Genomic DNA, 23,588 nt, shown 5'->3' on the forward strand with positions numbered 1-23,588 from the left:
TCCCCGGGCGTAAATGCGCTTACGTTTTTTCCGGGCCCCCTGGAGGGTCGTCATAAATCACTCTCTTATCAAATCAAATCAAGGTTTATTTATAAAGCACATTTAAAAGCGATTTTTGGTCGGGCCAAAGTGCTGTACATGTAATAAATACTACAATCACATAAAAACACATTTCTACAATCACAATAAAAGACAATAAATTACAACAGATATATAAAAAACACAGGGAAAAGTCAGGAGTCGTGCTCCGCTCTGACTAAAAGGCCAGGGAGAAGAAGTGTGTTTTAAGAGTAGATTTAAAAACCCCTAGGGTCTGGGCCGACCTCACATGGAGGGGCAGAGTGTTCCAGAGCCTAGGGCCAGCTGCTGCGAAGGCTCGGTGCCCTCGGGTTTTGAGCCTGGTCTTGGGCACTACCAGCAGCAGCTGGTCAGCAGACCTTAAAGCTCTGGCTGGGGTGTAGCGCTGGAGGAGTTCAGCTATATAGGCCGGAGCCAGCCCATTTAGTGCCCACTTATCAGGTACTTAATCTCATTTTGACCAAAACAGTGGTCTTTCAACTACTGTCAATGTTTGTAGTTGACAAGACTTCTCAGATAGCCCGTATCTATGCAGAGGTTAACTGGTAAAAGCTACAGTTTGTGTGTCTTATTTTGAAGGAAATCTTATCGAGAGATTGTTTGGCAATGTGTGTTTAAGGAAAAGCACAATACACTTTAGATAATAATTGGACATAATCACTGTGAAGTCAGTGGATTGCAGAATAAGCCTTGAGTTTGGCATTTGGACTATTGACACGTAGTTTTTTTGGAAGCAGATATGACACGAGAGGCTGAAGCTAAGTATAACCCAACACTGAAACAAGACATTTTACAATACACCTTAATTAACTAAATAAAACACTGTAAAAGGGATTAAGGTTTTAGGAATAAACATGGAGAGGAAGCCATGCACGTCCTTTATTGTCTATGTACTGTAAATGGGACCATAGATTACTAAAGGAACATCTTGCTGCACATTAAAAATTTGTTTTGAAACTACAAACTCGTTAGGAAAATCTTTAAAACAAATTGAGATAATGAACATTTAATAGACTTTTGTTAGCTTATCCTTTCAAAACCAAGGGTTGCCACTTCATTTGCCCTCAAGCTAATGCAATTTTGTGAAATGTTTCTGTTTATTGACATTAGCTGTTCTTGTTTGACTGTGGTTTATATGGGTTTTTGTTGGAAATGTCACCCCTGAATTGAAATCCAGTACATCTACACTGGGAGCAGATAGACAACAATAAACACACTGTTGCATCACAAAATGTAAAACATTTGTATTGATTGAGCCTTGACATCCCACATCTCGCATGTTGTTTTCTTTCTCCCTTGGCTTCTCCTTGTGTCTCACTCTCAGCCTCTCTTCCGCTGCCTCTCTCTTCGACATTTCCCACCGCCGCCTCCTGTCTCCTTCAATTTCAATCTCCCTCTGATTTCCCCTCTCCTGTAGTTCTGTGATGGGAGATCACAGCCTAGGAGTATGTGGAGAGAATATCGTTGATCCAAGGCATCAGAGAGCAGACTTTGGTGTAAACTCCCGGGTAGTTGGGTTGAGCGCAGCCCTGGCCCCAGGACACGACACCCTGCAGCTCTCCGTTACACACCAGAGGACCACCAGAGTCACCCTGAGCAGGAGAGAGACATCACTTTATTCCCTCCACCTCATTCAATATAAACTCATTGTATGTGCCGTGTAATTGTTTGAAAATACCTGACAAGCATCCTTGCCTCCCTCCAGGTATCCAGCGCACACCATGCGGTCAGTGATCAGGCCGGGGAAGGAGCCATCGCAGTCCTTGTGAGAAAGGATGGGGACTTCCACACACTGGAGGTAAAATGGGTTGAACACTGCAGATAAGAGCGAGACAAAATGATTAGGAGGGACACAAAAAACACCCCAATTCAGCCTTATATCATGTGTTAAAATGCACCGATGTATTAGTGACTCCAGACTATCAGAAACATGCATTGTTGATTGTACTGTATATAGCATCACTCTTTTCCAGCTTGATTTCTCAAATTACATGTTTTCTGTCTTAAATGGCAAACATCACCATCTATTAGTTTTAAATAATCTGCCATAAGTGCTATCATACTACAGTAACCATAACTAGCTAGGACACGTTTGGCTTTGGATTTTGAATACTATATAGTCATTTCATGCAGTATGTAGCCATCAAGTGCATTGCCAACATTATACTGGCTTCACTCGCTTTTTAGGATGGTTCCTAACTGAGGGAAAGGATCCAGCAGCCATTATAAAAGTTTGGCGAATCCTTTTGAACGGTAGGGAAATGTGCTTTAATGTTTCCTCTCATCATAGGGTGAGCTACAATATTCTGTTAGTCCTCAAGCAAACTGTATACATCACAGTTTGCTCTCAAATACATTCTTATGAGACAGTCTTAAGCATTAGATGATTGCTTACTGTTATCTTTTTTCCTCTTGGTACATGTTTTATTTCATAAAGGTTTTATAGGTTTTTGCGCCAGTAGGTATGGTGGTCTGTTGCATCCGAGGTAGATGAATTAACAGCAGTTAAGAAACTACTGTTATCAATACTCAATGGTTTATTAAAGGCTTTGGTTATATTACAATTTAAACCTATGGAAGGCCATGGGTGCAATATTTTATCAAGTTGTTTTTCTTCATTTTTTATTTCATAAAGGTTTTATAATCTTTAGCGGCAGTAGCTAAGCATGGTGGTCTGTTGCAAGTGAGGTAGTCCACTTAAACTTAAACTTGGGGGTTCCAATGGGGGTCCTGCCAACACCATGTCCTGTCCCGTTGGGGGTCCCGCCGACTACTGTTCTGCCGGGCGTCCTGCCAACTCCTTGTCCTGTTTCGTTGGGGGTCCCGCGGACACCTGTCCTGTTGGGGGTCCCGCTGATACCGGCCCATGTTCCGTCCGGGGTCCCGTCTACGCCTGTCCCGTCGGGGGTTCCGTCTACACCTGTCCCGCCGGCTCCGGTTCCTGTCCCGCCGGGGGTCCCACCAGCTCCTGCTCTGGCGATCCAGCTGACCCCGGAGGGGCCTCATCGCGGCCTACGCCGCCTTCCTGCCCGTCCTCCGGAGCTGTTTGATTTTGTCCTGTCTAGATCTGTCTCTGGTTTCCTGTTTTATTTTGAAAAGTGTTCATACCCTGTCTTGTCTGTTGCTTCCTGTCTCTGTGTTCCATCCTGCCTGATTACCCGATTGTGTTCACCTTGTGCCCCTGCGTTTTCTCCTCCCTCCCCACCTGTGTCTTGTTCATGTGATTAGTCTTGTGTGCATTTAAGTTCTGGTTTTTCTGTCTGTCATGGTGAGATTCTTAACGCTGTTGGAAGGGTTTATGTTCTGAGTGACTTTATGTTTTGCCTTGCCTAGTTTTGACTTTGTTTGCCTCGCCTAGTTCTGGAAATAAAGGATTCCTGCTTTCAAACCTATTTTCTGCATTTGGCTCCTGCGTACCTTGCCCTCCAGCCGTAACACCTTGGTCCACATTTTAAATAAGGTGCACAGATGACATAACCACGATTGGGCCGAAGTGGGCAAACACAAAATGAGGAGTGTGATAAGAAAGTACATTTGGTTTGAAACTGAGTGCCAAGACTGTGAGGACACAGATTGGGTCAAGAGAAATAGGGGGGAGAGGAGAGGAGGAGGCAGGGGGGCGGTCAGGTGAGGGGGACGAGCACTGTGGGGCTGCTGGAATATAAATTTGAGCCGAGGTGTGTGTGCAGGAGTCTTCTGAACATTCACCTGACACCATGAAACTCTTGGCTCTGCTGCTGCTGATCGGAGCTGCTGGTAAATACACAGTAATACAATAGTGTTAATTTTGTCAGCTATTTTTTTATTTAGTCTTAGTCTTAGTCCTGTATCAAATGTCCTTTTTAGTTTTAGTCATATTTAGTCACCTTCATCCTGTTTTTATTTAGTCAAGTTTTAGTCGACTAAAAGTCTGAGCATTTTAGTCTTATTTTAGTCAAAGAAAACTGTTGACATTTGAGTCTTTTTTAGTCATCAGATTATATAGAACATTTCAGTCAAACTAGTCTAGCCAAAACCAATAATTTGTCATTTTAGTCAAACTTATTTCACAATAAGATTATATCTTATCCTTATTTGATGAAAAACACAGGTTGAATGATTAAGAATGATATTAGACAGAATGATATGATGATCTCCGCGCTACGGGTGCTGCATGCATGCAGTGACATGTCATATCCAAGGTTTAGAGACGGTTGGATGCTGCTGTTTTGAGCATTGCAATATATTTATTTTCACTATGTTATTTATTTATGATTATCTTTAGGCTCAGCAAAGATTTGATGTCAGCTGTTGCTTACTCTTTAGTTAATACTGAAATAGAGCCCTGCTGGCTTTTTCTTTGAATACTATTTTAAAATGTTGATACAGTAGCTGTCCTTTTCTTAAATGTCTATGCTAAAATTTGTATAAGTGTTGCTATCTGCTTTGTGTAGCGTGGTTCTACAAGCAAGTCAGTGCATTCATTGGGTGGTATCAGAGACTCAGAGATACAAGGGTCTGTAAATGCAATGAAAACTATTTGCCACAGCAAATCATTTATATTCAATTCATTACAAAGGATGTATTGAATACTTTAAGTGATATATGTACATATAAATCATTTGTCAAAACAGGGCTAAATTTGATTAAATTATAAAAGGTATATTTGGTCAAATGAAGAGCCGTTTGGGAGCCGAAAGAGCCGGCTCTTCTTGGTGAGCCGAGCCAAATGATCCGGTTCACTAAAAAGAGACGGAAGTCCCATCACTACACACAGCTGCTGCCCAGCCGCAGCATCAGAAATGGAACTGCTGGGAGAAAAACTGACTATCAGATGTAACGTTATCTTTGATAATATTTCGTCTCCTCCTTTTTCGTCAACGAAAGTAAAGAGAGATTTTGGCAACGTTTTTATTTAGTAAACTACATTTTCGTCAACGATATTGCATGTTGATTTCGTTACAGTTATTGTTTACTGACGTCGGTGCCGTCTCTTCATCGTCTCGTCTTAGTCATGGAAAAAAGGTCGTTGTAGAACATATTTCGTCATAGTTTTAGTCAACGCAATTAACACTATAATACACACATTCACAAAGATACACACACAAACAGTAAACAGTACATAGAAAACATACTGTAGTGTAAGATATTAAATAAAAAAGATGAATGGTTGTGGTTGAAGATAACTTTAAAACACAAATGTATCTCTTTCTCTGTGTGTGTGTGTGTGTGTGTGTGTGTGTGTGTGTGTGTGTGTGTGTGTGTGTGTGTGTGTGTGTGTGTGTGTGTGTGTGTGTGTGTGTGTGTGTGTGTGTGTGTGTGTGTGTGTCTGTGCGTGTGTGAGACAGCTGCAACAGCGGCAACACCTGCATTGATTTTTGCTGCCACAGCTGCAACACCTGCAACAGCTGCAACAGCTGCAACACCTGCATTGATTTTTGCTGCCCCAGCTGCAACAGAGGCAACACCTGCATTGACCTGCACACAAAAAGAGATTGTATTAAAATGTCTGACTCAACTCTTAAATACATTTTCATTTGTAACACCTGCAACACCTGCAACACCTGCAACACCTGCAACAGCGGCAACCCCTGCAACAGCTGCAACACCTGCATTGATTTTTGCTGCCACAGCTGCAACAGAGGCAACACCTGCATTGACCTGCACACAAAAAGAGATTGTACTAAAATGTCTGACTCAACTCTTAAATACATTTTCATTTTAAAATAATGATATATATTAACTTCTAGCCTTTCAAACAAAGGTGTCACTCAAAGCATTACTAATTGCTGCATTGCAATAATAGCTGGAACTGTCATTTATGTGTTCTGCAATAACTTACTGAATGTCTGCTATGAAAGGGTCTATGAATAGGATTTATTTGGGGTAAGAAATACAAGATGTTAGCAAGGATTATACGATTCACGCCAGCAAGATTTACTTATAAGTAAAAGACATTGTGGACAGACTTTTGCGAGTGAAGGAAATTTGCATGAAATAACAGAATGAGACACATCCATGAAAAAAAAAAGATATGTTACAAAATAATTTTGTGCAACAGGGAAGACTTGCCATGTATGTATTGCTGTGTGAAAGGGAACCATAGACTTATCATGATATTTTACAGTTTTTGAGACACATAATGTTTCAAGTGGAGAATAATCTCATATATAGTTTCAAAGAATGTATGTGCACAACACAAGTTTATAAAATGCCAGCCCTCTGAGAGGAAGATGCAGACTTTGCTTCTGTGAGATATTCAGCACTGCTTAAAACAGAACCATACTAATCAGAAATAGGTATATACAAATAAACACAATGCAATATTAAATAAACAAAGGCATGACAACCACAATCTCAAATGTAAAAAATCATTGCATCTGCAAACGTTGCAACGCTGATTCCCTCCAATATCCATCTCCAGATAAATCTACATCTCAAGATCACTATGTCAGTATTCAGTTAATAAGTGAGCCACATCTTGCATAGCTTTGGCCTTGCAGACTGCTTCCTGTACTCTGTTTTTTACAGATCATTTTCTGCACCTACCACCTAAATAAATGGGTCTATTTTTTAAAGTGGTGTGTATCTCCCTTTTTTTTGCAGACATTTTTTATTTAATAATGGTGGAACGTAAGAGCAGAGAGCAGCGTTGTTAAACACTTTTTTGTTCACGAGCCACATTCATCCCGATTTTATCTCAAGTGGCGTGGACGAGTAAAACCATTGCATGATAAATAACAACACCTCCAAATGTTTCCCCTTATTTTAGCGTAGAGAAATGCATTAACATTCTGAAAATGGTCAAAATAAATGCCTTTGCAAAACAGATGATAAACAGCCTGACGTTATAGGTGCAATTTCAACAATACTATATATATATAGTATCCACACTCACTCTGTCTGACGCCGAAAAGCTTGTCCATGCCTTTGTCTCCTCCAGGCTGGACTACTGCAATGCACTCCTCATCGGGATCCCTAAGAAAAGTATCCAGAAGCTCCAGTACATCCAGAACAGCGCTGCTGGATCCTGATGAGGGTGCGCAAATATGATCACATCACCCCCATCCTTAAATCACTACACTGGCTCCCCGTGGAACTGAGGATTGAATACAAGAGGCGCGTTCACACCGGAGTACTTTTCCCACAATAGTTCATCAGAACTACGATATATTTGCGTTCACACCAAAAAGCCCCAGGAACTAAAGTAGTTCAAATGAGTTCATCTGACCCGCTTTTCAGTCCCTGCTAGAGAGCAGGGACTGAAATCTTTTTTGAAGGCCGCCATTGTATTTGCTCGCATTAAGCTCAGCACAGCGCACCAACGAGTGGATTACTTTTGTGAAAGCAGTTATTATGGCAACACTAAATAAATCATCGGAGCGGTGGAGTGATGAGGATGTGTCGGCGCTTCTGGCGATTTACTCGAAGGACACGAAGCGCCGCATTCAGAAGCTTCTACTGAATGCAGTTTCCGTGGTTCAGCAAAGTTAGCAGACCTGGCAAAGTCATGTCGGGACGAAGGTAAACTATAATACATGCACTGCACTGTTTTAATCTGCACAATACTGGTCTTAGATGTACTTTTATTTGCTCAGTAGATCGAGCTAGCCATGCTAGAACTTGCTAACGTTAGGTCCAAGCTGACTAACAACATCTAGCTAGCTAGCTATTCTCAGCCGTGCCCGCTATGAACACGTTTTGACTTGTGAATAAGTGTGCAATGTTCTGTAATTGCTTCACTAACTCATGGCACTAATCGTGTGTTTCAGGCGAGGTGTTTCTCTCTGGATTGGAAACTAGTTAGCTTTTCCCTCCGGTATAAAACGATAATATAACGTTAGCAATTAGCATGCTAGCTGGACATAATGCTACCTCTAACAATACATTGTAGTTGCTATAATTTCATCATTTGCAACATTCATTCTACATGTTAATGGTAAAAGCTTAAACAGTTGATTACCTGCATGCCACAAAGACTGATGTTCTAATATTTTGCACATTTAAGCAAAAATGTAATTGAAATTCAATTTATTTTTCCTTTTTTTTATTGATTGTTATAATTGTACTCAGCCATGTTATGTTAGATGTCAATCCACTTACACTGTAACTACTCTGGCCTCGAAAGAAGGCTACGCATCTAACTGATGTCCACTAATCCCTATAAAACAAAGTTCAAGCATACATTAAGCACAAAACAATAAATAAGGGCACTTTGATATTTATTTGATATTATTTGATCCTACCTTATCTTCTACTTTACACCTGCATTTTGTACACTGTCCCTGCCTGCACCATGTCCAATGTTGTCTCTGTTGACAACCTACTAGGCGATTAAACTGATCTTGTATCTTGCTTATTTCTCCTTAGGAAAGCGGGCACGGAATGACAGGTTCCTTGACACCATCATGGCGATGGACCGCCCTGCCATGGTCAGCAAGGAGAATGAGGACCTGCGTGCCAAGGAGATGCACGACGAACGGCTGCTGCATTCACACAAGGCCCAGGAATCGAGGCCCACTGCTTCTGGCAGTGCAAAGCGAGCTGATTAAATCCAACAGGCCTTCAATAAAATAAATACTTGTCGTCGTTGATAAACTGTACAATGACTTGTTGGGAGGCGTGTGGTGCAGTGGTCTGGTGCGTTGGTGTTCGGATCAGGGGAGCACAGGTTCAAACCCCACTGCAGTCAGCATGTCATTGTGTCCCTGGGCAAGACACTTCACCCCAAATTGCCTACACCTGGGAGAGTTCATTTTGTATTATTGTGATTATATATATGCCACTGTTATTAATACTGACACTTCACTTTGCACTAAGGTGTGTCTGCTGAGCCTACCTATTGTTATTATATATATATATGTTTTGATACTACTGACACTTTATTTGATATTGAAAATGTTAACTTCTATTTACATGCATACGACACACCTGGGACAGCGTGATGCTGTTACTGATATTGTCTTGAGTGTGCAATAAAAGAGAACCTACATGGCGATTAAACAGAGCCTGTATCTTACATTTTTCATTACATTTCATGTAACTAAGCTTGCTTATTTCTCCTCTGACACTTTATCTTTACAGTGACCTGTGTAGCATCCTATACATCACATGTAAGTGATTATTCTGATACCATCATGTTTCATCGGTTATAAACTGGCGAAGCTTTATTTATTGTGGCTTTCAAAAAGATCATTTCATTGTATTTCAAAATGGCGTCCAACACAAGCACTATTTATTTATAGAAAGAGAAATGATTACGTTTTTTATTACCAGTGTTGTGAGTTCAATATTTTTTATTATGTAGTGAGTTTCAGAGCAGTGTAATAATTATTTGACCTAAAACTAAATGTTTTTATGAACATGACATGGGAATTTGCTAACTTTTGATTTCCCCCATTTTACACGACACAAATGGAGGCCACTATGGGCCACAACTAACACGTAGGTTTCTGTAGGGTTCATGGCAGACGGATGCAGTTGCTCTCAGGAGGATATATAATAAAGGTGTGTTAGCTGCTGAGCCTATTTAGTGTGCATAGGACACACCTGGCACAGTTTATTCATTTCACACGTAGCGTAGCGCGTGCATGTCGTCGTCCAATCCTTTTGTCAATCCTTCTTAACCGCCTTCGCTTCCGAATCAGCATTGCTATTGCATTTGACTGGTCGACGATCTGTATTTGTGTTTGCTTAAATAACTCAGACGAAGCTCATGTCTGAGGTCGGAAGGTAAACAGACGCCTCATATACAGCAAGTGGGCGCGGGAGGTTTTTCTTCTTCTTTTTGGCGGATTGCAACTTTAAGGTGCATACCGCCACCTACTGTACTCGCCGTGAAGTTGTTTGCGGCCTGCCAGTAAACCCAAAGCAGAAGAAGAAGAAGTGACGTCAGCGGCTTCATTTGCCTAATCCACCCCCAGGAACTCATTTTGGTGTGAACGCGATCTGCTTTAGTTCATCAGAACTAAAAGAGCTCCCTCCTCACTCACCAGTGGAACAGCCCCTCCCTACCTCAAGGAACTCCACACACACACACACACACACACACACACACACACACACACACACACACACACACACACACACACACACACACACACACACACACACACACACACACACACACACACACACACACACACACACACACACACACACACACACACACACACACACACAGGGAGATCCTGGTGGTGCAGATTGTGAAACGAGGGGGAAAATACAGACAGATTGAATCCATAATGCAACATTACAGACAACAACATTTACAGTATTAGTGTATTTAAAAGAGCTTATGGTCAATGGTGCACAAATGTGTCCACCCCAACACCAACATCTATCACCTTTCCATCCACTGACCCGAAATCAAACCACATTTAAGCACAAAACCAAAGTGTGTAAATGTTTGGAAATCAATAAAAACATTTTGAATATACATATTGTACAACAGAAGTAATGCATGTGTTGAATTAGAAGTATCACCACAACCATACAGTAGAGAGTTATTTCCCCTTCTGGCACTACATAGAGAAGAAGTTGGATGTGTCTTTATCAAGTGTTTGAGAATAAAGTTGAGACACCTCTGAGCTGATTCTGCCAAAAATATGAGTCATTTTCTGGCAAAGAAATAGACCTTTTTTCCTTTGACTGTAACGCTCTGAGTTTTCTTTGGCCAGCTAACACTGATTTCCTCCTCTTGATAAAAATGTGCACAGGTGTTTACATTTGGCACGCCGAGTCTTTGTTGAGAGATAAATAGAAAGGGGGTTTCCTCTGGGAGACTGAAGGGGTGGAAACAATACACTATGAGTGTATTAAAGGCGCCTGTGAGTGTGTGTGTTTCTGTGTGTGTAGCTCCTTAAATCACTCCTCAGGTATGATAGAAAATAAGATGACTTGGTATAATCTCCATGATCCTCACAGAGGGAAAGAAGCCCGGGGCTCAAAGGACCAAAACAAACAATAAGCAACGTTCGTGTTCAAAGCCAACGGTGGCGTGGCTGCAAACACCTGGATGGAAAACACAAACACACACCTACAAACACCCACACACACACACACACACACACACACCTACAAACACCCACACACACCTACAAACACCCCCACACACACACACACACACACCTATAAACACCTACAAACACCCACACACACACACACACACACACCTACAAACATCCACCCACCACAACATATTCAAATAGAGCTTCACACCTGGACAGGAGAATAATAGAGCGAGACTTGTCGCTGCTCTGTAATCAAAGTCACATGCTGCAGGATTTTCCCCTCGTCGCACGGACGCACGCACGCACGCACGCACGCACGCACGCACACACACACACACACACACACACGCACGCACACACACCCTTTGCATCAACCCCATTTCCCTTCAGAAGCTCTAAACAAAGGGAGGAAAATGTAACCTTAATAATGAAATGGAGAAAACATCACATCCTGGATTTTTCCCACCACTCCCCAATATGGTCTTGCTTATCAGCCAATCAGGATGCTCCTAAGAGACCGCACCCCCTCCTTCCTGCCCCACTGGGGTTGTATTCGGTCAACTCATTGTTATCTACCAATTTTATGACGTCTCAACTTTTTATGTTCTGTCGGCCAGGTTCAACTAGATTGTATTCCTTAATGTCAAGATGACCTAAAACTACCCCAGGAAGGAGGGGGCGCTGTCCCCAAGGAGCGTCCTGATTGGACGAGAGAACAATAAGCAAGAACCCTGGAATTGATTTTGTCTCCATTTTACTATTATGGTTTGGATTGTCTTCCCTTTCTTTGAGCTTCTTTGAGGAGATCTTGGTCGCTGCATGCTGGGTGTGTTGGACTCATAAAGTGGAACAACAATTTGTTTTAATGTAAATTGAAAATATACAATTAAATTAATATACCATCATATTTTAATTAATGCCCTATCCAATTAGCATTCTTAAAACAAAAGAACTATCCAAATGCTCACACGTTAAAAAATCAATATCATTTTGTACTTTTAGCACAATGTTTGGTATTTCTACACATTTTAGTATCATATATGGCGTCAACAGTTGTTTCTTTGACACGTTTATTTATCTCTGAGATGACAAAGACTTTGCAGAATCCAACCAAACATTAAAGGTCCCCTATTATACTGTTTTTCATCAATATATCACAGGTCTCAGATATATACAGAACCTGTCTCTGATTGGCTGAAACACCAAACAGATCATTGCAGCATTACCCATAATCCCCTCTGTTTCAGCCCTGTTTCCAAAGTGCTGATTCTCTGTCTGTTACTTTAGATGAAAATAAGGAGCCCCTCCCCACGCCCCTCTGAGAGAGATTTGGTTACAAAGAACTCAATGGTGCTCTAGGAGGAGATTCAGGTGATAAGGTGTGGGGGGGGGGGGGGTTACCTTGGTTGCTGATTGGCTAATGGTTACACAAGACAAAACATCGTTATGACATCATAAAGTGGCCAAAATCTGATCAGCTCATTTTCAGACAGGTTTTTATATAAATGGATCAAAAAGAGAGAGAATCTTTGTTCCTGAAACTTTCAGAGTCTCTTTCCACAGAGGGGACACATGGTGATGAAGAAGAGACATGAAGAAGAGGGGACACATGTTGATGTAGAAGAGACATGAAGAAGAGGGGACACATGTTGATGAAGAAGAGACATGAAGAAGAGGGGACACATGTTGATGTAGAAGAGACATGAAGAAGAGGGGACACATGTTGATGTAGAAGAGACATTGAAGAAGAGGGGACACATGTTGATGTAGAAGAGACATGAAGAAGAGGGGACACATGTTGATGTAGAAGAGACATGAAGAAGAGGGGACACATGTTGATGTAGAAGAGACATGAAGAAGAGGGGACACATGTTGATGAAGAAGAGACATGAAGAAGAGGGGACACATGTTGATGAAGAAGAGAACATGAAGAAGAGGGGACACATGTTGATGTAGAAGAGACATGAGAAGAGGGGACACATGTTGATGAAGAAGAGACATGAAGAAGAGGGGACACATGTTGATGTAGAAGAGACATGAAGAAGAGGGGACACATGGTGATGAAGAAGAGACATGAAGAAGAGGGGACACATGTTGATGAAGAAGAGACATGAAGAAGAGGGGACACATGTTGATGAAGAAGAGACATGAAGAAGAGGGGACACATGTTTGATGAAGAAGAGACATGAAGAAGAGGGGACACATGTTGATGAAGAAGAGACATGAAGAAGAGGGGACACATGTTGATGTAGAAGAGACATGAAGAAGAGGGGACACATGTTGATGTAGAAGAGACATGAAGAAGAGGGGACACATGTTGATGTAGAAGAGACATGAAGAAGAGGGGACACATGTTGATGTAGAAGAGACATGAAGAAGAGGGGACACATGTTGATGTAGAAGAGACATGAAGAAGAGGGGACACATGTTGATGTAGACGAGACATGAAGAAGAGGGGACACATGTTGATGAAGAAGAGACATGAAGAAGAGGGGACACATGTTGATGTAGAAGAGACATGAAGAAGAGGGGACACATGTTGATGTAGAAGAGACATGAAGAAGAGGGGACACATGTTGATGTAGAAGAGACATGAAGAAGAGGGGACACATGTTGATGTAGAAGAGACATGAAGAAGAGGGGACACATGTTGATGTAGAGGAGACATGAAGAAGAGGGGACACATGTTGATGAAGAAGAGACATGAAGAAGAGGGGACACATGTTGATGAAGAAGAGACATGAAGAAGAGGGGACACATGTTGATGTAGAGGAGACATGAAGAAGAGGGGACACATGTTGATGTAGAAGAGACATGAAGAAGAGGGGACACATGTTGATGAAGAAGAGACATGAAGAAGAGGGGACACATGTTGATGTAGAGGAGACATGAAGAAGAGGGGACACATGTTGATGTAGAAGAGACATGAAGAAGAGGGGACACATGTTGATGTAGAAGAGACATGAAGAAGAGGGGACACATGTTGATGTAGAGGAGACATGAAGAAGAGGGGACACATGTTGATGAAGAAGAGACATGAAGAAGAGGGGACACATGTTGATGTAGAAGAGACATGAAGAAGAGGGGACACATGTTGATGTAGAAGAGACATGAAGAAGAGGGGACACATGTTGATGAAGAAGAGACATGAAGAAGAGGGGGACACATGTTGATGTAGAGGAGACATGAAGAAGAGGGGACACATGTTGATGTAGAAGAGACATGAAGAAGAGGGGACACATGTTGATGTAGAAGAGACATGAAGAAGAGGGGACACATGTTGATGTAGAGGAGACATGAAGAAGAGGGGACACATGTTGATGAAGAAGAGACATGAAGAAGAGGGGACACATGTTGATGTAAAAGAGACATGAAGAAGAGGGGACACATGTTGATGTAAAAGAGACATGAAGAAGAGGATTTTGCACAATAGGTGACCTTTAACATATGAACTCTGTTTCGTTTTGTCTGGTGTTTCTGTGCTACAGTGTGTCATGCTGACCTGCAGGCTGTCCAGCACGATGCGCAGAGATTGGACCTGCCTGCTGACGGCGCTGGAGAACCGCTCGTACATAGCAGCGTCGTACTCACTCATATTGATCTCCTTCAGCCTGAGGGAAACACACAGAGAGAGGAGAGGCACATGACTTCATTTGATATGTTTTAGACTAAACACACATTGCATTTAAAGCATACAATATGTTGGATATGAGTTATCTGGACTCATCTGCTGAGGACTTCCCGATCACAGACAACATGATTAAACACGTGCTTGACATTGTTGTGTCTTTCTTAAATGTTATGAAAGTACATAGCGGGTCTGCTGTGTTGAGGAGGATGAACATTCAGACATTTCTCAATGCTAGCTTCGGCCTTTACAGAACTCTTTCATAGATAAAGGATCTGACGTAAGATTTAAAATACAAAACCTCCAAAACCAGGTCATAGTTGCTGCAGATCATCTACATGTATTGCAAAAACTACTTCTACTCAGGAATTCTCACATTTTTTCCATGCTTTTCAGCAAAAACATCAGATTTGTTTTCCAAAAACAGGCAAGTATTTAAATTAAACCTTCTGACGCTGCAGTGGAAAATAACAAATGCATTTTTAGTTTAAATTAGAAGCCTCTACTTACTGCCAATATCTGCTTCCTGATTTTCCAGAAATAGGTCAGGTGTGTGTTTGTGTGGGTATGTGTGTGCGTGCGTGCGTGTGTGTGCGTGCGTGTGTGTGTGTGCGTGTGTGTGTGTGTATGTTCTCTCCAAAACACACCTGTGGAAATGACACTACAGGTGGGCTTTTCCCCCCGAGCCAAGTTTATTATTATAATCCCCCTGTGCAGGTACTTTACTGACGCACAGACACACACGATCCAGCTCCAGTGTGGTGACGGCGCTACAGTACCCTCACCATGTTTGAACCCAGTGAGGGTGTGTGTGTGTGTGTGTGTGTGTGTGTGTGTGTGTTGGAGAGGGGGGGATCTCTGCCAGGTGTTTGAATCTTTTGGTGATAACCAGACTGTGACCATACAGAGTTACAGAGCAGTGACTACAAAACGCAGGTCGGGTTGGAGGAGGGTGTGTGTGTGTGTGTGCGTGCGTGCGTGCGTGCGTGCGTGCGTGCGTGCGTGCGTGCGTGCGTGCGTGCGTGCGTGCGTGCGTGCGTGCGTGCGTGCGTGCGTGTGTGTGTGTGTGTGGGTGACTGGTTGCATGAGAGAGAGTCAGACGGATGTATTGTGTAGACTGTGTTGGCATCGGCCATGCGATCAAAAAATCTAAAAGATGAAAAAGCAAACACACAAAATGTTATGTCTGCAATGAATGTCTAAGTTCAACTAAACTACGTCATTACAACACTTGGCATGTAATAAAACAATTATATAAATGATGGATAATACACGAGAAGAAATAAGATTTGGAGAGCCACATAGTAGGTACTGAAACATTTGATATGACAAAAACCAAACACAATACTGTAAATGTTTTCGAAGACCAGCACTTCCTGTTAAGTCAATATTAAACGCTCTGGGCAATAAACTTCACTCAAACTAATTCAAAAGGTGATATAATGGTGTTTAAATTATGTTTGTAGAAGGAGTTAAATAGACAACCTTATTAAAATGTAAACTTAGTTTTGCCAGTTTTACCCCTTTTAGCACATTTAACTGCCGTTTTAAAATGGTTACGTTTACATTTCACATCTTGGATTAAGGATCTTAGAACAGCTTGTACTTAAGGCTGATTTATTTTCATTCATTCACACATCGTACACACTCATCCTGCGCTGCTATCTACTCTCAGACACAGAATGTTCTGTATCACACTCACATTACAGTCCAGTTATTTCTGACCTGCACACACACACACACACACACACACACACACACACACACACACACACACACACACACACACACACACACACACACACACACACACACACACACACACACACACACACACACACACACACACACACACACACACACACACACACACACACACACACACACACACACACACACACACACACCACACACTGTCAGCCCACAGCAGTGACTTCCTGCACACATTCCAAGGTGTGCACATGTGTGTGAGTGTGTGTGTGAGAGGATGCGTGAGAGTGTGTGTGTGTGAGGATGCGTGAGAGTGTGTGTGGTGAGGGAGCAGACACTCTGGCCAGTGGCCGCTGCTATTTCCTTCAAATTCCTGAACCTTGACTTCACCAGGAGAAAAGAAGCGAATGACAAATACAGAGAAAGAGTCGGGTTTGTTTTTTCAAGGTGGAGACGCTGAGATTTCACACACAACCACCACCAGGAAAACAAGCACACTCCCAGCGACTACACACACTACACACACACACCGGTGCTTTCTATCAACAAGACCTGTCTCTCACAGGACAAATACAAGTTCTCTTCTTGTTAGGATTTTATTTTGCAAATCGTGATGCATTTGATGAGAAAAACCGAATGCATTGGTGCCAAAAGTGGTTTTGCGCTTCTGTCCAAACATCTGCACATCATAACATATCATAACACGTCACATTTACTGCCCATTGTGGCTTCCTTGCAACATATTTCCATTCTATAATCCAATACAAATATGAAACATAGTTCACACTGAATAACAACTCATCCAACACTCATCAATTCTTGAGAAATGCTACAACTTTTTTTCTGGGTGTGACACTTTTACATTAGGATGTTTATGGACTCAGAGCTGAAGGAAACTCAGCTGTTTGTCACTCAGCCGGTTCAGGGTCTGTCCCCATTTTCATCTAATTTATGTTGAAGGGTGTAGATTGGGCAAAGGAAGAAAGGAATGAGTCCTTAACCCGGAATTGAAATACCAAAATTGGGAAATGAGACCATCTGAACTGAGTTGCTGAGTCCTGAGCTCTCCGAGTGGCCATTCTCATTTGTATAAAACATAATAAATAACTCAGAGTTACTAAAACAAAGCCTCATTACAATTTGTTTGGGTTCCCAGGTAACATTAAAAAGACAATGATATACTTGGCATTTTTACGTCAACTCTTAAATTAATTTACGGTATAAATGTTGGCAGCTATGGAGGCACAGCTGGAGATCTGTTTTATGTTGCTCACGTGGGTGTTTATTAGTTTAGGCATACCTAAGCCTGTTTTTGCTTGTGTGTGTGTGTGTGTGTGTGTGTGTGTGTGTGTGTGTGTGTGTGTGTGTGTGTGTGTGTGTGTGTGTGTGTGTGCGTGCGTGTGTGTGTGTGTGTGTGTGTGTGTGTGTGTGTGTGTGCGTGCGTGCGTGCGTGCGTGCGTGCGTGCGTGCGTGCGTGCATGCGTGCGTGCGTGTGTGTGTGTGTGTGTCAGGTGCTCCAGGGTTTACGAAAGAATCAGAGTTTGATTGATGCTGAACTTAAGCTAAGTAAATAGAGGATTGTGCACACATCAGCGTATGGAAAAAGCCTGACAGAGTTGATCTGCTATATAGGAAAAAAACTACATAAAATCTGTCGACCTCATCTGCAGGTATTTTCCTGGAGAGAGCTCACCTGCTGTACAGTGACATCTACTTGGAAGCAGAGTATCAGCATGTAGATACAGGATTTTCTCGAGGCTTAGTGCCACTGATAGACAGGCAGAAGACAAGGAGGGAGGGTGTCAAAGAGGACATTTTAAAAAAGCAATTGAAGACCAAAGGAAGAGGCTAAAAAGAGGAGAGAGAGAGAGGCTGTCCTCTTGGTGTGAAAGCAGCCAGTGTGGTGCAGGGAAAAGGGGAGGATAGGGGGGGAGAAAAGAAAGTAAAGAGACTGTTTGAAGCAAAAAGAGAACAGAGACAGCCTTCATGCTGGAGCTGGTGAAAGGGGTGCCCTCTTAACCCTGAGAATGTGTAAGTGTAGACACACACACACACACACACACACACATACACACACACACACACACACACACACACACACACACACACACACACACACACACACACACACACACACACACACACACACACACACACACACACACACACACGGATCTACCAATGCCCTCATCCATCCAGGCGGGGCGCAGCAGCCTGTGGTTGTTTGCCCAGGATGGAGCACCGTACCTGGGATGGATCTGCAGATGGCCTAATGAAAAAGCCCCCTCCCTCACACACGCACACACACACACACACACACACACACACACACACACACACACACACACACACACACACACACACACACACACACACACACACACACACACACACACACACACACACGCACACAAACACCTGTTCCACATCACACACTTCAGCTGTGTAAGGGGAAAAAGAGTCCTGAAGATAAGCGGGTTAATCATCAACCATGACATTTTTCTACCGTGTGATCAGTGTGTCACATACATTATTTAACTTTGTCTTAATGTACATTATTTAATTTGATATTCTGTTCTTGTACATATCATATTCTATTTACATGTATATAGACCTCTTGCACTATTTTTATTTTTCTCAGGTCAGAAGAATTTCATTGCCATTTCTGCACTGTAGCTTATGTGATTAAAACCTTTTTAATCTTGAATCTAGTGTGTGTCTGTGTGTGTGTGTGTGTGTGTGTGTGTGTGTGTGTGTGTGTGTGTGTGTGTGTGTGAGTGTGTGATCTACCGTTCTTTGAAGGCTTTCTCTCCCATCTCGCGGGCTGCTTTGCGGACCTCCTCTGGGACGGCGTCTTTCTCCGCCTGGGACACCTGGTAGGAAACATCACAGATCAAATTCCAGCTGAGACACTTTCTGATCCGATGTCTGCTATAAAAGCATTTCATGAGTTAAATCTGAGCCCCGTCCTCGTTCCTGAAAGTTGTGATTTAAGCAGTTTACATCAGAATAAATACATTTGTGTTTCAGGGTGTGACGTTTAAGGTGGAGGGGAGAGAACTGACTATAGCTCGTATCCTTCAGGCATGATCGATCGTCGGAGACGTCATCAAAGAGGTGAGGTAGACTGTTCTCTGGGTCTCCTTATTAAGATGTATGGTGGTGGGAATAGCTTTAAATTCCAGTTGGTTCTTGACTTGACTGAAGTTGGGATCCCTCCAGAAGTTAACAGGGATTTAATTTATTAGTGGAGTCCCCCAAGGCTCAGTTCTTGGTCCTCTATGTTATTATATTTGGCTCACGGTATTGTTATATTTGTGAACTGATTGGCTTCTTACCCGGTGGACTTTGTGTCCTGCATCCAGCCGGTAGGGACCTCCTTTCCCCCCGAGCCCCGCCGTGTCTCTGCCACCTGCAAGGGAACGTTTTAGTGATGACGTCACTCCATAAAGAGGCATCAAGTTGATTTGTTTATACATCAAATCTGCAGTATGTTATCCCACTCAACAGTATCTTGGAGTTATATTCGCATAAATCACATTAACGACATCACAGCTTTTTTCCACCTTCGGAACATTTCAAAGATTCGTCCGATGCTTTCCCTAGACGATGCTGAAACTTTGCTCCATGCTTTTGTTTCATCTCGGTTGGACTACTGCAATTCACTTTTCTCCAGGCTACCAAAATCAACAACCGCCAAACTACAACTGGTTCAAAACACAGCTGCCAGAATATTAACCAGAACCAGAAAATGTGATCATCCCTGTTCTCATTTCATTGCATTGGCTCCCAATTCACATAAAATCAGACTTCAAGATTTTACTATTAACCTTTAAAATCGTACATGGACTAGCACCTCTGTATCTATCATCATTAATTACCCAGCAAATATCTAGCAGGCTCCCACGATCACATAATGCCTCCTAATGTCTCCTTTCCATCCCCAGAAATCACAAATCATCCGTTGGTGGCAGAGCGTTTTCATTCAGAGCACCTCTCCTTTGGAATCGTCTACCATTTCAGATCCGCGAAGCTATTTCCGTTGATTTGATTTGATCATTTGTAACCTTGTTCATAGTCTACATGTATTCCTGTATTTTTACTCGCAACTTTATATCCCTAGCAATATCTTCTTGCACTTTCTTATACGTTTTATCTTTCATGTCTTAAGTATATTGTAACAATATAATAATGTCACATGTAAAAAAGGGAGATCTGATCCAAGCTCATTTTTTTTATTAATCTAAGATTCTGACAAAAGATATATTTGAATCTTGAACAAATCACATTTGTTTGAACCACTGTTTCTCTGCAACCATGGCTGGAAATCTAGCAACCCGTTTTTTTTTTAACATTTTAGCAATTTAGTGGCAAGTGCTTTTTTTCAACTATTTATTTATTTTGCTTTAGATTATCATTTGATTCTTGTTTAACTGATCAAATGCCCTGAATTTCCTGGAACTCAAGGTCTTTTCATCAAGTTTAATCTGACTAACAGTGAAAAACACATAGAGATGGCATAAACATTGTTATGTTAAGTGACTTAAACAATAAATCATAATCAAAACCATTGTCTTTTCCAACTATTAATTTACACTAATCTAACTAAACCTTTTATTCGAGGTATGCAAGACTGTGTGCCTTGCCCGGGGGCACTTCCTCTCTCTCACATCTACACTTCCTTACATGCCATCAATCATAGTGATTTGTGTGTGAAATGTCATCACAGATTTTAATCAGCATATGGTGGATTGAGGGTATTCCTGCATGATGCTGAGTCAGTAAGAAATGGCAAGAGTACACACATCCTTTACTCAAGTAGAAGTGCAGATACTCATGTTTAAAATACTCTGGTGAAAGTAGAAGTACTGACTAAACTTCTTTGCTCAAGTAAAAGTAAAGAGGGCTTTGAAATGTACTTCAGTAAAAAGTACCCATAACTAGCAGCTGTTTTAAAGAGTACCTGACCTCCCTTTATATTAATAGAACAATAATGTCATTGTTAGCTAATGAATGTTTCCATGCTGAACAACGGCAACATGACAACGTTTTCATTGGTCCCTCTTCTTTAGAGAAGACCAGGAAATGATGGATACACGGATCGTGTTCAAATCAATAGGCACGCAATGACTCTAAATAATAATGATCACGCCACCAAACACACATTCAAACTAAAGGAACCAGCCTGTTTGGAAAATGTAAGAAGTAGAAAGTACAGGTATTTGGGTTCAACATGTAAGAAGTAGAAAGTACAGGTATTTGTGTTCAACATGTAAGAAGTAGAAAGTACAGGTATTTGGGTTCAACATGTAAGAAGTAGAAAGTACAGGTATTTGTGTTCAACATGTAAGAAGTAGAAAGTACAGGTATTTGTGTTCAACATGTAAGAAGTAGAAAGTACAGGTATTTGTGTTCAACATGTAAGAAGTAGAAAGTACAGGTATTTGTGTTCAACATGTAAGAAGTAGAAAGTACAGGTATTTGTGTTCAACATGTAAGAAGTAGAACGTACAGGTATTTGTGTTCAACATGTAAGAAGTAGAAAGTACAAGTATTTGTGTTCAACATGTAAGAAGTAGAAAGTACAGGTATTTGTGTTCAACATGTAAGAAGTAAAAGTAAAAAGTCGTCAGTAGTGGAGTAAAGTACTGATACCAGTAACATGAACTTAAGCACAGTAACGAAGTATTTGTACTCCAATACTTCCCACCTCTGTGAGTCAGTATTATTATATTATTATATATATTATATATATATATTATAAGAGTCTCTGTTACCTGTGCCTCCCGCCCACTGGTTTCCTCCGACGTGAGGATCGTTGTTGGCGTCGATCTTTCCGTGTTTCGGGGCGCTGACTGCTGTCCCTCTGGATGGTGATCTGAGAGGAGAGGAACAAGAGAGGCGGTCAGTTTTCAAACATTAGTTTTATTATTATTGTTTATTTATTTATTTTATTTATAACACATGAGGTTGCAATTGTAATAATTAACACTCATGTGACATATTCCTTATTTTCCAACCTCACACAACTCTAAAAAGTCCCCATTTGTGTTAAACTCCTGATGTATTAAATTATTATATGTAGCACAGCCAACAAAACTCCAAACCAGTCAGCTACCACACACTGAACACATTTGGGGAAAGCACTTTGTATCTCTGAGGTTTCTGCAGGATGGACAGAACATCCTCTGTGTGTCTCTACAGGAGTGATGCAGAGGGAGGGAGCAGAGAAACACAGGGAGGTGAAAGCTTTGGGGTTTTTAGCTCCATCTCAATGGCACCACCAGTGCCAAAATCAGCATGTCGGCTCCCACACTGAGGGTCTGCCATGCATATGAGAGGGAGAGAAAGGAACGTGGGAGACTAAGAGCATCCCCTGTAGATCAGATGCTTTCTTACAAACTGAAGGAATAGAGAGATGCAGGAATAAGTCGCAAAACACGGAAATTAGTTAGCATTTTAGCACTTCTGGGTTCCCTTGTCTCAAAATGTATTGTCTTTTTAATGTGGTTTTTGTTGTTAGCCTCAAATAAGGTCGGTGGTTAACACAAGCTGAAGAGATTTTTATTCTACGACATAAAATACTTATAAATACCCCACTGGTGAATTTTAAAACGGTGGTTGCTAACAAGTGTCTTAATGAGATGACTAAATGTCATCACGGCCATCTTTAGCCACCTTTAGCTTAGCGGTGGTGACGTGAAGTCATGTGACCGTGCTGTAGTTCCTTTATAGCCCAACATTAGCCGCCTTTAGCTTAGCGGTGGTGACGTGAAGTCATGTGACCGTGCTGTAGTTCCTTTATAGCCCAACATTAGCCACCTTTAGCTTAGCGGTGGTGACGTGAAGTCATGTGACCGTGCTGTAGTTCCTTTATAGCCCAACATTAGCCACCTTTAGCTTAGCGGTGGTGACGTGAAGTCATGTGACCGTGCTGTAGTTCCTTTATAGCCCAACATTAGCCACCTTTAGCTTAGCGGTGGTGATGTGAAGTCATGTGACCGTGATGTCGTTCCTTTATAGCCTAACGTTAGCTTCTTACTTCTGGCGATAATTAAAGCTTCAAATCTTATAAAGTGGTGTTAATATGAGGAACAAAACGTGTAAGTATCATAAAAAGTATCATTTTTTTTGCCACATAAATTATTTTCTGCAATATTCCGAAATCCAATGGAAAAATA

General features: G+C 41.7%; 1 protein-coding gene across 1 annotated transcript; it reads right to left on the bottom strand.

Moving 5' to 3' along the window:
- Positions 1-912: 912 nt before the first annotated feature.
- Positions 913-22,737, bottom strand: LOC117476976 (anionic trypsin-2-like). The gene is made up of 9 exons (XM_034123662.1): positions 22,610-22,737; positions 22,185-22,285; positions 19,746-19,819; positions 19,198-19,280; positions 14,572-14,680; positions 5,526-5,535; positions 3,787-3,831; positions 1,757-1,893; positions 913-1,670 (listed from the first exon to the last, which is right to left on the bottom strand). Exons 1-9 carry the CDS (start codon positions 22,735-22,737, stop codon positions 1,518-1,520), a joined length of 840 nt encoding a protein of 279 aa, XP_033979553.1. The 3' UTR covers positions 913-1,517.
- Positions 22,738-23,588: the final 851 nt, after the last annotated feature.

The sequence above is a fragment of the Trematomus bernacchii genome, unplaced genomic scaffold (assembly GCF_902827165.1).
Source record: "Trematomus bernacchii unplaced genomic scaffold, fTreBer1.1, whole genome shotgun sequence".
Classification (NCBI taxonomy): Eukaryota; Metazoa; Chordata; class Actinopteri; order Perciformes; family Nototheniidae; genus Trematomus; species Trematomus bernacchii.